Below are 15,230 nucleotides of genomic sequence, written 5' to 3'. Positions count from 1 at the left end.
CTAGATACTTCACAGAAGTGGAATCATAACAGTATTTATCTTTCTGTGACTAGCTTCTTTCACTTAGCATAAACATCCTCAAGGTTAAGTCCCATTGCAGCATTTGACAGGATTACTCTCTTTTTTAAGGCTGAATAATATTTCATTATATGTATATACCACATTTTCTTTATTCATTTATCTGCGGTTGATGGACATTTTAGGTTGCTTCTACCTCTTGGCTATTATGAAAAATGCTGCAATGAACATGGGTGTGCAAATATCTTTTTGAGATCCTGTTTTCAATTATTTTGGATATATACACAGGAGTGGGATGGTTAGTGGGATGGTAATTCTATTTTTAATTTTTTTTTTTTTTAGACAAGAGTCTCACTATATTGCCCAGGCTGGAGTGCAGTGGCGTGATCTTGGCTCACTGTAAACCCGCCTCCCGGGTTGAAGCAATTCTCCTGCCTCAGCCTCCTGGGGAGCTGGCATTACATGTGTGTGCCACCACACCTGGCTAATTTTTGTATTTTTAGTAGAGATGGGGTTTCACGATGTTGGCTAGGCTGGTCTTCAACTCTTGGCCTTAAGTGATCTGCCTGCCTCAGCCTCCCAAAGTGCTGGGATTACAGGCATGAGCCACCGCACCTGGCCCTATTTTTAATTTTTTGAGGAAGCTCTGCATTGTTTTCTTAGAGGCTGCAGCATTTTACACTCCCATCAAGAGTGCAGAAAGATTCCAATTTCTAGGCCGGGCACGGTGGCTCACGCCTGTAATCCCAGCACTTTGGGAGGCCGAGGCGGGCGGATCACAAGGTCAGGAGATTGAGACCATCCTGGCTAACACGGTGAAACCCCGTATCTACTAAAAATACAAAAAATTAGCCGGGTGCGGTGGCAGGCGCCTGTAGTCCCAGCTACTTGGGAGGCTGAGGCAGGAGAATGGCAGGAACCCGGGAGGCGGAGCTTGCAGTGAGCCGAGATGGCACCACTGCACTCCAGCCAGGGGGACAGAGCGAGACTCCGTCTCAAAAAAAAAAAAAAAAAAAAAAAAAGATTCCAATTTCTCCACATCCTCACCAAGGCTTATTTTCTGGTTTGTTGTTGTTGTTGTTTTTGAGGCACAGTCTCGTTCTGTTGCCCAGGCTGGAATGCAGTGGTGCGATCTTGGCTCACTGTAAGCTCCACCTCCTGGGTTCACGCCATTCTCCTGCCTTAGCCTCCCAAGTAGCTGGGACTACAGGCGCCTGCCACCATGCCCAGCTAATTTTTTGTATTTTTAGTAGAGATAGGGTTTCACCGTGTTCGCCAGGATGGTCTCGATCTCCTGACCTCGTGATTCACCCATCTCAGCCTCCAAAGTGCTGGGATTACAGGCGTGAGGCACTGTGCCCGGCCCCTCTGTTTTTCATTTTTTTTAAAGTAATGACTATCCTAACAGCTATGAGGTGATATTTCATGGTTTTGATGTGCATTTCCCCGATGACTAGTGATATTGAGCATCTTTTCATGCTATTGGCCATTTGTTTATCTTCTTTAGAAAAATGTTCGTTCAAGTCCTTTGTCTATTTTTAAATTGTATTTTTGTTGCTGTTGAGATGTAGGAATTCTTCATATATGCTGGATATTAAGCCTGCTATGGTGTGAATGTTGATATTCCCCCAAAATTCATGTTGAAGTCCTAACCCCCAAGGGGATGGTAGTAAGAGGTGGGGCCTTTGGGAGATGACTAGGTGATAAGGGCAGAACCCTCATGAATGGATTTGGTACCCTTATAAAACAGGCCTCAGAGAGTTAGCTAGCTCCTTCCACCATGTGAGGACACAGCAAGAAGCTGCCATCTATGAGGGATAGGCCCTCACCAGACATCAAACTTGCCAGCGCCTTGATCTTGGACTTCCCAGCCTCTGGAACTGTAAGAAATAAATTTCTGTTGTTTATAAGTTACCCAGTCTAAGGCATTTTGTTATAGTAGCCTGAACAGACTAAGGCAAATCCCTTATCAGACACATGGTTTGTAAATGTATATACTTTTTTTCTTTCTTTCTTTCTTTATTTTTTGTTTGTTTTGTTTGTTTGTTTGTTTTTGAGACAAAGTCTCACTCTATCACCCAGGCTCGATCTCGGCTCACTGCAACCTCTGCCTCCCAGGTCCAAGCAATTCTCCTGCCTTAGCCCCCCGAGTAGCTAGGATTACAGGCACGCACCACCATGGCTGGCTAGGTTTTGTATTTTTATAGAAATGGGGTTTCACCATGTTGACCAGGCTGGTCTTGAACTCCTGACCTCAGGTGATCCTCCTGCCTCGGCCTCCCAAAGTGCTGGGATTACAGGCATGAGTCACTGCACCTGGCCCCAGTTTGCAAATATTTTCTCCCATTACCCAAGTTGCCTTTTCACTCTGTTGGTTGTTGCCTTTACTGTGCAAAAGTTTTCAGTTTGACATGGTCCCATTTGCCTATTTTTGCTTCTGTTCACTGTGCTTTTGGTGTCATATGCCCAAGAAATTATGAAGTTGAGAAGCTTACTCTCTTAAAGGTGCTTTTCAAACCACGGGGTTATAAACCTATGAAATCATGAATTAATCTGGTAGGTTGTAACTGATATGTTTGTTTGTTTTTGTTTTTGTTCTGTTTTGTTTTGTTTTTTTGAGAAAGAGTCTCACTCTGTTGCCCAGGCTGGAGTGCAATGGCATGATCTTGGTTCACCGCAACCTCCGCCTCCCGGGTTCAAGTGATTCTTCCACCTCAGCCTCCCAAGTAGATGGGATTGTAGGCACCCGCCGTCATGCCCGGCTAATTTTTGTATTTTTGTAGAGACGGGGTTTCACCATGTTGCCAAAGCTGGTCTTGAACTCCTGACCTCAGGTGATCCACCCACCTTGGCCTCCTAAAGTGCTGAGATTGCAGGAGTGAGTCACTGTGCCCAGCCTTAACTGGTACTTTTTCAAAGAATAGAACAGACAGAATAGCACGGGATATAAAATGTTAATTGAGGTATCATATGTAGTATGCCTAAGCACTGTTTTAGAAACTTTTTTCCAGGTGTGTGCGTGGGAGGTGGGGCAGGGTGATGGATTGTGAAATAAAGTGGATTTCTTACTGTGGGCTATGGCTAAAATTTTGAAAAACATTGCCCTACTCTCTACTGCACTTGGTCCAAATGAAGGCCCAACAATGCTGAAGATTTTCCAGTAATTACAGCAGAGTCAGCCCTTGGTGGGCTTCAGCGGGAGGAACACAAAGAGATCTGTGCTAGGGCACTTAGTACCATATTCATGTGGCAACTTTGTTTCTGCAAAAATAGAAAGTCAGCTGTCACCTTAAGTGAATATTTTTTATTTGATCTTTTTTTTTTTTTTTTTGAGATAGAGTCTCACTCTGTTGCCCGGGCTGGAGTGCAGTGGCATGATCTGGGCTCACTGCAACCTCCGCCTCCCGGGAAAGCAATTCTCTTGTCTCAGCCTCCCAAGTAGCTGAAATGACAGGCATGCACCACCACACCTAGCTAATTTTTGTATTTTAGTAGAGACGGGGTTTCACCATGTTGGCCAAGCTGGTCTCAAACTCCTGACCTCCAGTGATCCACCTGCTTCGGCCTCCCAAAGTGCTGGGATAACAGGCATGAGCCACTGCGCCCAGCTTTTATTTGAATTTCATTGGTGCTATTTGTTTTGGTTTGGTTCTATGGTTGCCTAAGTGCTCTAAGTATAAATATTTTATATCTGGTTTTATGCTTGTATATATTCATAAAAATAATTTAAGTCTACCATGGGGGTCTGAGAGAGTTTTCTTTCCTTCAAAACAAGGTGTCTGTATATCAACAGAGTTTGAGAAATACTGTTAAGGCTGTGCTGAGTTCAAAGGTGTACTACCAAAACCTTATTTGGAGACAGGGTCTTCACAGGTATGATTAGTCAAGTTAAGATGAGATCACACTGGATTAGGGTAGGCCCTAAATCCAATGACTGGTGTCCTTATAAGAAGACCATGTAAAGATACACAGAGGAAGGCCAGGCGTGGTGGCTCACGTCTGTAATCTCAACACTTTGGGAGGCTTGAGCTCATGAGTTCAAGACCAGCATGGGCAACATGGTGAAATCTTCTCGACAAAAAATACAAAAATTAGCCGGGCGTGGTGGTGTGTGCCTGTAGTCCCAGCTACTTGGGAGGCTGAGGTGGGAGGATGGCTTGAGCGTGGGAGGCAGAGGTTGCAGTGAACAGAGATTACACCACTGCACTCCAGCCTGGGTAACAGAGCCAGACCTTGTCTCAAAAAAAAAAAAAAGAAAGAAAGAATGAAAGAAAAAAGAAAAGATACACAGAGGAGAAGCACAGAGAAGAAAGTCACGTGACACCAGAGGTAGAGATTGGAGTTATGCTGCCACAAACCAAGGACTGCCAAGCACTCAGCATCCACCAGACAGAATCCAGCAAGAAGCAAGGAAGGATCTTCCCCCTAGAGCCCTGAGATGGAGCATGGTCCTGCCAACACCTTGGTTTCAGACTTCCAGCCTCAAGAACTGTGAGAGAATAAACGGTGTTGCCTCCACCAAGTTGGAGGCAATTTGCCACAGCAGCTCTAGGAACCACTCCAGAGGATAACCTGCTTCCCAAGAGGGGACTCACAAAAGCGCCTTCCTAAATGCCCGTCCTCCCAGCAGCTATGCCATTCCACAGTGTGGGCTTCTCAAGGGGAGACACCAAGGCCCAGAGAGGCTCAGTGGCCTACTCAAAGGGTCACAGCAAGTTGGGGGTTGAAAAAGGACCAGTAAGCGAGACTCCCACCACTCCCTCCCAGAGCTCGGCTCACTACTTACCACAGTGCCAGCGAAAACGTTCACTGCAGAGGCAGACTTGGCCTCCTTTACGCTGAAGTTGGGTTTACTGGGCTCCAACTCGGAGCTGCTGAGACTGATATTCCTCAGGTCTGGTACAGAACTGGAGGGCCTCGCAGACGTCGGCTTGGTGGAAACAGGGCCGGCCTCCTTCATGGGGGCTTCCTCATTGAAGCTGCTGTCTGTTTCATTTTTCCTTTCATCTCTGACACTCGAGAGCAAGTCAGGTGCATAGGACACTAATGTCAATGGCTGGATGTACTGGGGAGGAGGAAACCACAACACACAGCCCATGGGAACCCAGCTCTATCCACTTCCAGATTCATCTGCACCCAGGGGTAGGTGCAAAGGAAATGAGGAGAAGGAAAGCAGTGGATAGCAAAATTTCTCTAACATGGGGCTCTCAACCTGGAATTCTGGGACTCTTGCAGGACTCGTGGATAGCTTCACAGGGTCTGAAATTGCACTTTTAAAAAGTGCAAATTTTTTCCACTTGAAATTGCAGTTTAAAAACTGTGCATTTTGTACTTTCTGGCAAGAGATTCCATAGCTTTTATCAAATTCTTAAAGGGTCTGTGACCCTAACAAAGTTAAATAATATGAAACAAAAATCTCTACTCTAATCCAGGTGAGTCTTTGAGACAAAGGAGATGGATTGAAAACTCAGCTGAATCTTCCCACTGAGCTAGAAGAGAGTGCTAAGCAGAGAAGGCGAAGACAGACCACAGGCCAACTGGACAGCTGACCCACAGCCAAGACTGGTCCACGCTTTGCATAGAGGATAGACCCAGCCATGATCAGCATCCCATGTAATGTTCTGAGAGTCCTGCTCCCAGAAGCTCTTCCCCATAGCCTGCTCTCTCCACTGTGCCCTGGCCTACTAGAGGGGAGCATTCCAACCCAAGCTGCAGTTGAGGACCAGGAGTATATGCACTCCTGAAGCCCTGAATAAGGTTCCCTAAATAAGGTTCGTGCTCAGCCTCCCAGCATGGCCTGGCTGCTCTTACTCTTACTGGAGGAGGCAAGCAGGACAGACCGGTGAGAGTCCTCTGTTGCCTGGATGGAGGGATTCTCTAAAAGATGCCAGCTCTTGTGTGCCTTCAGGGCTCCCCGCACCACCCCATCATTGCCAAGCCCTCTGTGCAGCCCTTCAGTGTGTCTGGGCTCTGAGCAGTGGTCTCCTCAGCACCCTCCACAGATCAGGCCCAGGTGGGGAAAGGTGCTGGCTACGTGTGTTCCCCATGATCCTGGTTTACCTGTTTGGAGGCTTGGGTGGCAGCCTTGTCTTTCTGCTGCTGTTTCTGTTGCCAGCCCCTCACGCCCTTCTTTCTCACTTGCTCGCCTGCCGATTCCCCCTGCATCTCTACCTTCTTCTTCATTTGGAAGGGCTTTTTTTCCCGTTTTAGTCTCAGCTCCTGGATCAGCTGCCTGCCCATGAAGAACAAGTGAATGTCATGGGGGTTAGGGATGCGCTGCGCAGGCAAGCATTCTCCTTGAGGGATGGACATGACTGGGCGAAGAGGTAGCAAGTTCCACATTCCCTCCTCCAACATATCCAGTCTGCACAAGTGATTGAAGGTTAAGGAGCAGGGTGTGGAGGAAAGCATCATTCTGCCAAGCATACCATCCCCCGTGTGGGAACAGCATCCAAGGAGAGATGTGCAGTAAGGGGGCTATTCCCTAGTCCACCACACCCCTATCTGTTCCCCACTTCCCAGCAGGCCAGTTCCCATCCATGGCAGGTACCAGGAAGAGGGTCTGGGTAGGAGGCTAAAGCCAAAGGCTCTCATATTGGGCCATTTCATGTGCTGGGCCTCTGTAGCCAATGGATGCTGAGAGTGGACAAAAGGTGACATAATATAGCAGAAATAACTCAGTCTCATGAGTCAGGACACAGGGGAGTTCTGGTCCCTCTTCCGTCATCATCTTTATATGTGATCACTCCTCTGCTCTGCCCTCTCTTTCCATAAAATGAGCTGGTAGGAGAGGACTGCACTCAGTGGATGACTCCCTCCAGCTCCTGGAGTTTATGCCTGTGTGAATCCATGAGGCAGCTTTGAGGGGGTGGCTATCCTCGGGAGTCAGTTTCTAGAAAGAGTTACCTCTCTCCACTTCACACAGGGAATCTTCCAATTCCTTGTCCTTGTGAGACCAGGGCAGATGTTCATCTGGCAACTTTCTGTTTTTGCTTTTCTTTGAGACAAGGTCTGACTCTGACACCCAGGCTGGAGTGCAGGGGTGCAGTCACAACTCACTGCAGCCTCCACCCCTCTGCCCTGAGCTCAGGTGATTCTCCTACCTCAGCCTCCTGAGTAGCTGGGAGTATAGGCACAGGCAACCATGCCTGGCTAATTTTCCTTTTTGTTTTTTTGCAGAGATGGGGTTTCGCCATGTTGTCCAGGCTGGTCTTGAACTCCTGGGTTCATGCCATCCACCTGCTTTGGCCTCCTAAAGTGCTAGGACTACAGGCATGAGCCACGGTGCCTGGCTGCTCTGGCAACTTCCATGGTTGGGGACTCTCCCTGCCACTCCAGGCCCGTCAGCCAATAGATCACAAACAATCCCCAGAACCCCCCACCAACCTCATCCCGGATGCCTTCCTACCGGGCATACTCCTCCCGAGCCCTGGAAGCAACAGTATTTTGGAAGAGGGAGTTGTTGTCCTGGAAAAACTTCTCATACTTCTCCGAATTCAGACTGGGATAAATCAGTCGGAACCCTCCACAGTTTTCCTTCTCATATGTTTCAGTTTTCTTTAACTGCATGGCCCGGAAACCCTTGACTTCCTCAATCCTGTTGGGAAGCAGAACGTGGGGCTGCTGTCAGGTTTTCTTGGGACAAAGCCTGGAAGGGACATGTCCAAGCTGGAGGTCGTCTAGGGCCCGATGGAGGCCTTGCACATAATGGTGGTCAATCAGGGTTTGCTGAATAAATGCATGACTGTTTCCCTGAAAGGAGATTCTAGCCCTCCTGGGACAGCCAACGTCATATGCACTAAGAGCTGGTTAGCACAGTCTTTTTGACAACTCACCAAATTCTGTCCTGTTCCAAGTAAAGCCCATTTTCCACTCGGCTTAGTTCTGACTAGGCAGACTGTCACCACCTTCCCATTCACAGTCCTGATTACCCTTCTCTACAGAATAGCCGCTGTACTTTTGCTGAATTTGAGGGCTTCCTGGATGACCTTGATGACCGTTTATGAGCTGCAATGATCTCATTCTTCTTCACAGCCCCCTGGGGAAGTGGGGGTCAGGTAGGGAGAAATGATAAGCCCCCTTTTACAGCAGGGAAACCCAGAGCCACAGAAATATCCAAGGAAAAATAATGAGGAGACTGATTCAGAGAAGGCCCTTAACCTGACAGCTGCTCCTCAACAGGACACTGCCTCCTTCTCGGGGAGTATAGAGATGGCAGGACATGGCGAAAGGCATCCTGGAATCCCAGGCAGCAGACCCACTGGGCATTGGGTCCAGAGCTGTCATTTACCAGCAGGGTGACCTTGTACAAGTCAGTTCCCTTTCTGGAGTCTTGGTTTCCTTGGCTTCCAGAACAAGGCCACATGGCACTCCACCCTACCTAGCTGCCCACTCCTTACAGGGAAGACAGTGCAAGTGCCTGAGAAACATGGTGCTTTCCAAACATAAATGCTATTTATGGCATCAGTTCCAGAAACTCAACCCCAAAAGATTAGACTGGCTCTGCCCATGAGGAGTGCAGGGGGCTGTAGTGGGGTCTGAAAAGCAACAAAGGATCCCCTTGACTAGGCTCAGAGTCTCCAGACACTACAATCTCTCTACAGAATGGAAGCCCCAGTTACAAGGCAAGTGCTGCCCAGCAGGAAGCAGGGGACGTTAGCTCCTGGCAACATGGGAACATGGAGAAGGACAGACACATCTTTCTTTATAGTAAAAATAAAGGAATGGTCTTATTTTTATGCTGGTAATTCCTAAAGCTTCACATAATATTAATTAATTTCTATCCATTATATATAGCTATATATCTGTAACTTAATCTCCTATTTCTAGGAACAAAGGAATATTCCAAGTAAAACTATTCAAACTGCTACATTCTGCCAGTATAAGCTCATTTTCCAAATGGGATTATCATTTGTTAAAATGACCCCCTCCAACTCCAGGCAAGATTATAATAGCCTTTGATATGTATTATAGTGCCAAGTGCTTTGCTAAGCCTTTTATATGCATTATCTCATTTCATTCACCCAACAACCTTATGTATCATAGCTCCATTTCATAGAAAGATCACTGAGGCTCAGAGAAGTGACAGAAAGGCCACATAACTAGTAGGCTGTCGAGTCATAATTTGGACCAAGACAGACCATTATTTTATTTATTTATGTATTTATTTATTTACTTGAGACGGAGTTTCACTCTGTCACCCAGGCTGGAGTGCAGTGGTGTGATCTCGGCTCACTGCAACCTCCGTCTCCCAGGTTCAAGCAATTCTCCTGCCTCAGCCTCCTGAGTAGCTGGGATTACAGGCGTGTGCCACCACGGCCAGCTAATTTCTTTGTATTTTTAGTAGAGACGGAGTTTCACCAAGCCAGGCTGGTCTTGAACTCCTGACCTCAGGTGATCCTCCCGCCTCAGCCTCCCAAAGTGCTGGGATTACAGGCGTGAACCACTGCACCCGGCCCGGGACAGACCATTCTTACTGGGAGCAGGGGAGTCAGAGAGAGAGAGAGACCCCCAAGGCTGGGGAGTGCTACTGTACCTCATCTCCCGAGAACAACACTGCTGTAGGAACTGCCCCCGTTGTCTCTCCTCCTCCAAGACTTTCTTCTTGTCACAGCTTTCCAGGTTGATCAGGACCAAAGTGTCATACAGCAGACCATCTTTCACCTCTTTATCCAACCGAGAGTCGGTGGAGAAGCTTGGAGAGTGGTTGACCTGTGAGGGCAAGATGGGCAACTGGTGACAAAGCCATCCAAAGTGAAAGCAGAGAGTGAGGCCGAGATGCCACCTCCAGGGTGCTACCACAGCCCACCTCAGGGCCTGACTACCAAGATGAGAGGAAGGGAGGGGAGAGCAGCTGGACTGGAGCCGTGGTGAAAAAAGGAGGAAGCATAACTCCCTGTAGTTAAACCAGCTTTTATCTCAGGCCTTTCTTCTTTGGGAGCATCAGGGCTACCCTCTCTTTGGTGTGTGTGTTCCACTCCATCTGGGGTGCATGTGTTCCCTCATGTGCACTGGGCATCCAGAGAGCAGAATGGAAGGGGTACTGCCCAAAGGGACAGGCTCGGACACAGGAGGTAGAGAGAAGTGGCATTCAGGAGCCTGGCCAGGGTGGAGGGGAGACAGTGGGAGGAGGGAAGGACTTATTCCTGCACACTGAAAAGTCTGTATTGTTTGGAGGCACCATGTGACATTTGCAGATTTCTAGAAGTTTCTGAAGGGCTTGCTCCTGGTGGCTCATTCTGCTCTTTGGGTAAGGGCTGCAAACAGACACATCCCTCTTCCTCCCGCCATACCTGGAAACAAGGACTGGGAATGAAAGCAGGGCAAAGCTGCAGGAATCTGACCTGTAGTCCTGGGTTCTCCACCCCAAAGTCTGACCTGTGTCACTGAACCTGGCACTAGCACCCTTTGCTCCTCACGACGCTCCCTGAAGGGCCATGTGAGAGGGCTCCTGGGGACAATTCTTTCAGGAAGAGAGGCAGCTGCCAGGAAAGCTTCTCCTCCTCCTCTCACCACCCATGGGTCTCAGGGAGGCAGGAAACTCACTGCATGGCCCCCTACCCATTTCAGTGGCAGTAAGCCCCAGGACACTCTCTGCTGGTGTGTGTGAACTGAGTAGTCCAGGCCCCTAAGAGTGGGGCACAGTCGCTCCTGTCTGATACTGAACGTTGCCAACCCAGCTTTGACGAAGAACGCCCCTTTCTGGGAGACAACTCTGTTACAAAAGGTCGAGCTGTCTTTAGAATCACTCTGTGCCTGAGATCAGCACTTCCTTGTCTGAGAGGACCTCAAGAAGGCAAAGGAATTATCTAATTCCCAGCTGTCTACCCCCCTCTGGTGGCCACTTCTCAGCTAAGAGAGAAGCCCCATGCAGCAGGCACCATAGGAGGAAGTGGCCTGGGAAGTTGAAACAATTCAGGTAAGCCAGGAGGACAGGATGGAATCCTTGAAGCGAGCTGGCCCCAATAACAAGAGTCCGTTTTCGCCCCTCGCCCAAACTTCCCTACCTCCAGCAGCCAGGGTTTGAGTCTGCGGTCCAGCAAAATGTCGAAGCCCAGGACCTCAAAGCAGGCGCTGCTGAGTGTGTGGCTGGGGAAGCAGGTGTGGTAGTTATGCCTGACGATGGGGTGCGCCGAGATGAGGGTCTTGATGATGACGTCCTCAATATCCCTCCATATCTGCTCCACATTGTAGCTGTGGTCCTCCATGTATGCATTGAAGGTGGAGAGTTTCCTGGAAGGGAACCACAGGCCAGGAGGCAGTGTAGCTGACCTCTGGTCACCCAAGGCCATGGCATGCCGGAAACCAGAAAACTCCTGGTGGAGACAAGGCTCCAGAGCCAGCAGGGACGAACACCCAGGAGCCAGGGTGACACCTGGACTGTGTCAGAGCCAGAGGAGGTCCCAGGAATCCCAGGACTACCCCCTCCAAGTCTCCAGAGCCCTGGGGTGGGTGCGGATGCAGTCACATAAGACATGGTCGGGACACTCTCACTGTGACCCACAAAACATCTATCCGCAGGGGAAGGGATGAGTCAAGAAAACCCCCCGACACCATGGTTTTACTTTGGCAGCAATGATTCCTCAGCCTCTGGGGTTTATTAGCAGCATGTGGGCAGCCTTTTAAGAATGCTGATGCCTGGGTCCCACCTCAGCCATCTGAGGGGATTCTGGGGATATTAATGACACAGAAGTCTTGTTTTAGGGCTGCCCACAAGGAAAAGGCACCCCAGGGCATGTCCACAGATAAGGTTACCAACTGTGCCAGGCAAACTGGACTGTCCCAGTTTTAGAACTGCAAGTCCTGAATTCTAGGAAACCCCTCAGTCATGGGCAAACAGAGACAGCTGGGGGTCGCCTGATCACAGAGGAACTCAGAGATGTCTACCTCATGTGGAACAGTTCATGAAGAAATACCTGAGTGGGTGCTCAGCCAGCTCTGAGCTGGGCATTACCGAGAGAGGACGGATCTCACAAATCCAAGAGGCAGTGGTGGGGACAGACATTTGCCCCCTCACATGTACATACATGTGCACAGAGAGCCAAAGTGGAAGTGGCAATGTGGAAGGAGGAGGTGCAGGGGAGTGAACAGCAGAAATAATGAAAAAGACAAGAGACACGGCTCATCCAGGCCGTTTCAAAAGCTCACTAGACCCCAACCCAAGGGGTCAAGGAGGAGGAAGCAGGGTCGGCCAGACAATGTGCATTTGATAAGGGCCTTTGGTGCATGCAAAGCCTCATGCAAGGAGGGGACACTAGAAACTGTCACCTCTGTCATGGGAAGCCTCAGGACCATTCAGGGAGTCAACACACATGTGAAACAACCAAGGATGCATTTATATAAAGACAGATAAGCCAAGGCTACTCAATATACAGGCCACCTCCTCCACCTGCCATTGTCAGAAAACAGTATTGCACATAAATGGACTTTCCAGATCGCTTTAAGCCAATTTTTTTCAAGCGGAAAAAAATGTATTTAATTTGCCTAATTGGGAAATAAATTTTCCTGAAATAGATTATATAATTCCCCGACAACATATAACATAACCTTTTCTTGATGACTCAGGACTCATCACAATGAATATACTTTATTGTATAATTTCATAATGCCCAGTGGTGAGTCAATTCAATACCAGCCATGTGCTGAGCACACTGAAAGATGAAGATGGCTTGGTGTCTGCCAGAGAATCCTGCCAGGTTTTCAGGTTTCCTGTCTTCTCCTTCACTGTGACCGCAGCACTACTCCTGAGTTTGTGCCCCAGTGGGGTATTGACAGGGACGGCAGTTGAGCTCAACTGCCAACTTTGGGACAGATGAGACAGTCAGTATGAGAAGCAGATTGTCTCAAAAGATGGAGAGGAGGAAGAGGAAAGGAGAAACAAAATGGGAGGGAAAGGAGGAGATAAGAACTCTGCCCAGCACTATAGGAAGAACCCCAAAGGCCAGGGCACCATTGTAACCCTCAAGGAGCAAAGTACAACTAGGGACAAAAGACAAATGTGCCCTGGTAAAGAACAGCTATGGGCAATGGCTGATATTGACCGTGAGGGTTGTAAAAATACAAAAAAATAGCCAGGTGTGGTGGCAGGAGCCTGTAATCCCAGCTACTCGGGAGGCTGAGGCAAGAGAATCGCTTGAATCTAGGAGTCAAAGGTTGCAGTGAGCTGGGATCACACCACTGCACTCCAGTCTGGGTGACAAGAGCAAGACTCCGTCTCAAGAAAAAAAAAAAAAACGACAGTGTCCTGCCCATGGAGTGGATGGCACGGGCAGCATGGCTTAGTGGGTAAGGGCACCAGCTCGGGGGTTAGACAGCCCTGGTTTCAATCCCAGCTTCCTAGCTGTGCCACCCAGGGTAAGTTACTTAACTTTTTCACACCTCAGTTTCCTAATATGCAGAATAGGGACGATAATAATGCCGACTTCATAGTGTTGTTTTGAGGAGGATTAAGTGGTTTCAAGTATGTAAATTATCACTAGGAAAAGAAATGTCCAAGCTCTCCAGCCCTGGAGATGAGAAGGTAGAGATGAGGAAGTTGGGCAGGGAGACCAATTTGGAGTGCTGGGGTGGAGGCAAGGAGAGAGAACACACCCACACTGGGAAATGCTGAGTTGAAGACGTCCAGGTGGAAATGAGGAGAGATGGACCTGGAGCCCAAGGGAGACAGGCTGAGCCCAGCAAGGGCAGGCGGAGGCCACGGGGGCAGGCAGCTGCTCCAGGAGAGAGTGGATGGAGAAGCACCATGGGGTGAGAGGGAGATGAACAGAGGAAGAAGGAAATGGAAGAGGCAGAACAACACTTGAAGCCTTTGCAACCTCACCTTAGTTCTGCTACCCCAAGACACTCCTCCATCACAGCCGAGGGCCCAGAGCCTGCTGTTGGGGTGCCAGTTCTCATTGGAGGAGGGAAATGAGAACCTTTCCATTCTGTGCCCTTAGGCTAATGAAAAATGACAGTAACCACGCACACTGTCTATGTTGCCATCACAAGTCATTTGAACCTCACAGAGACCCTGTGAGGTGTCAGGGCATGGCAGGGAGTCTCATCACATTCATCCTCCAGACCAAGAAGTGCAGGCTCAGAGAGATGAAGTAACTCGTCCAAGCTTAGTTGGCAAGTGTCAGAGCCGGGACTACAAGCTAGACCTCCCAGAGTGCCGACACTCAGAACGCAGCAATGCAACAGGCCCAGCTGGTGCCCATAGCCCAGGTGGGGAGGAGAGGAGGAAGTGGCAGAGCTTCAGGCAGCACAGGTGGCTGACATCTCTTGAAAAGGGGGAGACTGCGTCCCACCAGTCTTCCACATCCCCTTTAAGCAGCCTTAACTTAGTGATTTTCCGTGTGCTTTTTGGAATGCTGCCACTGGGGGGGTCATGAAATGTCACATGCCTCTCTGATGGTCTGAAGCCAAACTGATAGCCTGTTCAGTGGTCCTTTGAAGCTTGGTGCGTTAGAAAAGAGAATGAGCTCTGGGGTCTAACAGACCTCGCTTCTCCACCCAGTCTAGCAGTCACAGCTGTGGGACCTGGGGTAACTCACGCAACCTCTGAGACTCAGTTTCCTCATCTATAAGATGGAGATGGCACCTAACTCACAGTTCTCCACCTACAGAGAGCAGATAGCAATGCCTTTGCCATAGTGTTGCTGTGAAAAATTCAAAAACAGGCCAGGCGTGGTGGCTCACACCTGTAATCCCAGCACTTTGGGAGGCTGAGGCGGGCAGATCACGAGGTCAAGAGCTCAAGACAATCCTGGCCAACATGTTGAAACCCCGTCTCTACTAAAAATACAAAACTTAGCTGGGTGTGGTGGCGCATGCCTATAGTCTCAGCTACTTGGGAGGCTGAGGCAAGAGAATCGCTTGAACCCGGGAGGTGGAGGTTGCAGTGAGCCAAGATCACGCCACTGCATTCCAGCCTGGGTGACAGATCGAGACTCCGTCTAAAAAAAAAGAAAAGAAAAATTCAGCAATAAAAAATGCACAGAAAGCACCAAACACAGACCCCAACACACATGAAGCCTCAGAAATACTTGCTCCTTTTCCCTTTCCCCCTTCACCTGGTCAAGTTCACATTCTTCAGTCTCCCATTTTCTTAAAACTCAAATGAGACCTGATTAGACAATAACAGGAATGGAAAAGCCTGTCATGAAGATACTGTCGTGAACCGCTCTCAATTTCCCCCCTTCTGAGGAATCTTCAAGCCAGCTAGCCAC

The 15,230-nt window shown here is 48.9% G+C and overlaps 1 protein-coding gene across 3 annotated transcripts in view; it reads right to left on the bottom strand.

Annotated features, from left to right (window-relative positions):
* The window catches only part of LOC105472329 (tubulin tyrosine ligase like 6), a 55,719-nt gene that overhangs the window by 17,889 nt on the left and 22,600 nt on the right, over positions 1–15,230 (bottom strand). For 2 of the 3 annotated variants that reach the window (XM_071082993.1, XM_071082994.1), the window contains 5 exons: positions 11,025–11,250; positions 9,554–9,729; positions 7,427–7,615; positions 6,079–6,250; positions 4,805–5,083 (listed from right to left, as the gene is read on the bottom strand). In XM_071082993.1, coding sequence (XP_070939094.1) covers positions 4,805–5,083; positions 6,079–6,250; positions 7,427–7,615; positions 9,554–9,729; positions 11,025–11,250 — 1,042 coding nt within the window. Of the gene's footprint in view, positions 1–4,804; positions 5,084–6,078; positions 6,251–7,426; positions 7,616–9,553; positions 9,730–11,024; positions 11,251–13,837; positions 14,721–15,230 lie in introns of those variants that run through there. The other variant, XM_024789925.2, reaches the window with a different exon arrangement.

The sequence above is a fragment of the Macaca nemestrina genome, chromosome 17, assembly GCF_043159975.1.
Source record: "Macaca nemestrina isolate mMacNem1 chromosome 17, mMacNem.hap1, whole genome shotgun sequence".
Lineage (NCBI taxonomy): Eukaryota > Metazoa > Chordata > Mammalia > Primates > Cercopithecidae > Macaca > Macaca nemestrina.
Note: the sequence above shows the minus strand (reverse complement) of the source record. Positions and strands in the feature narration are given on the sequence as shown.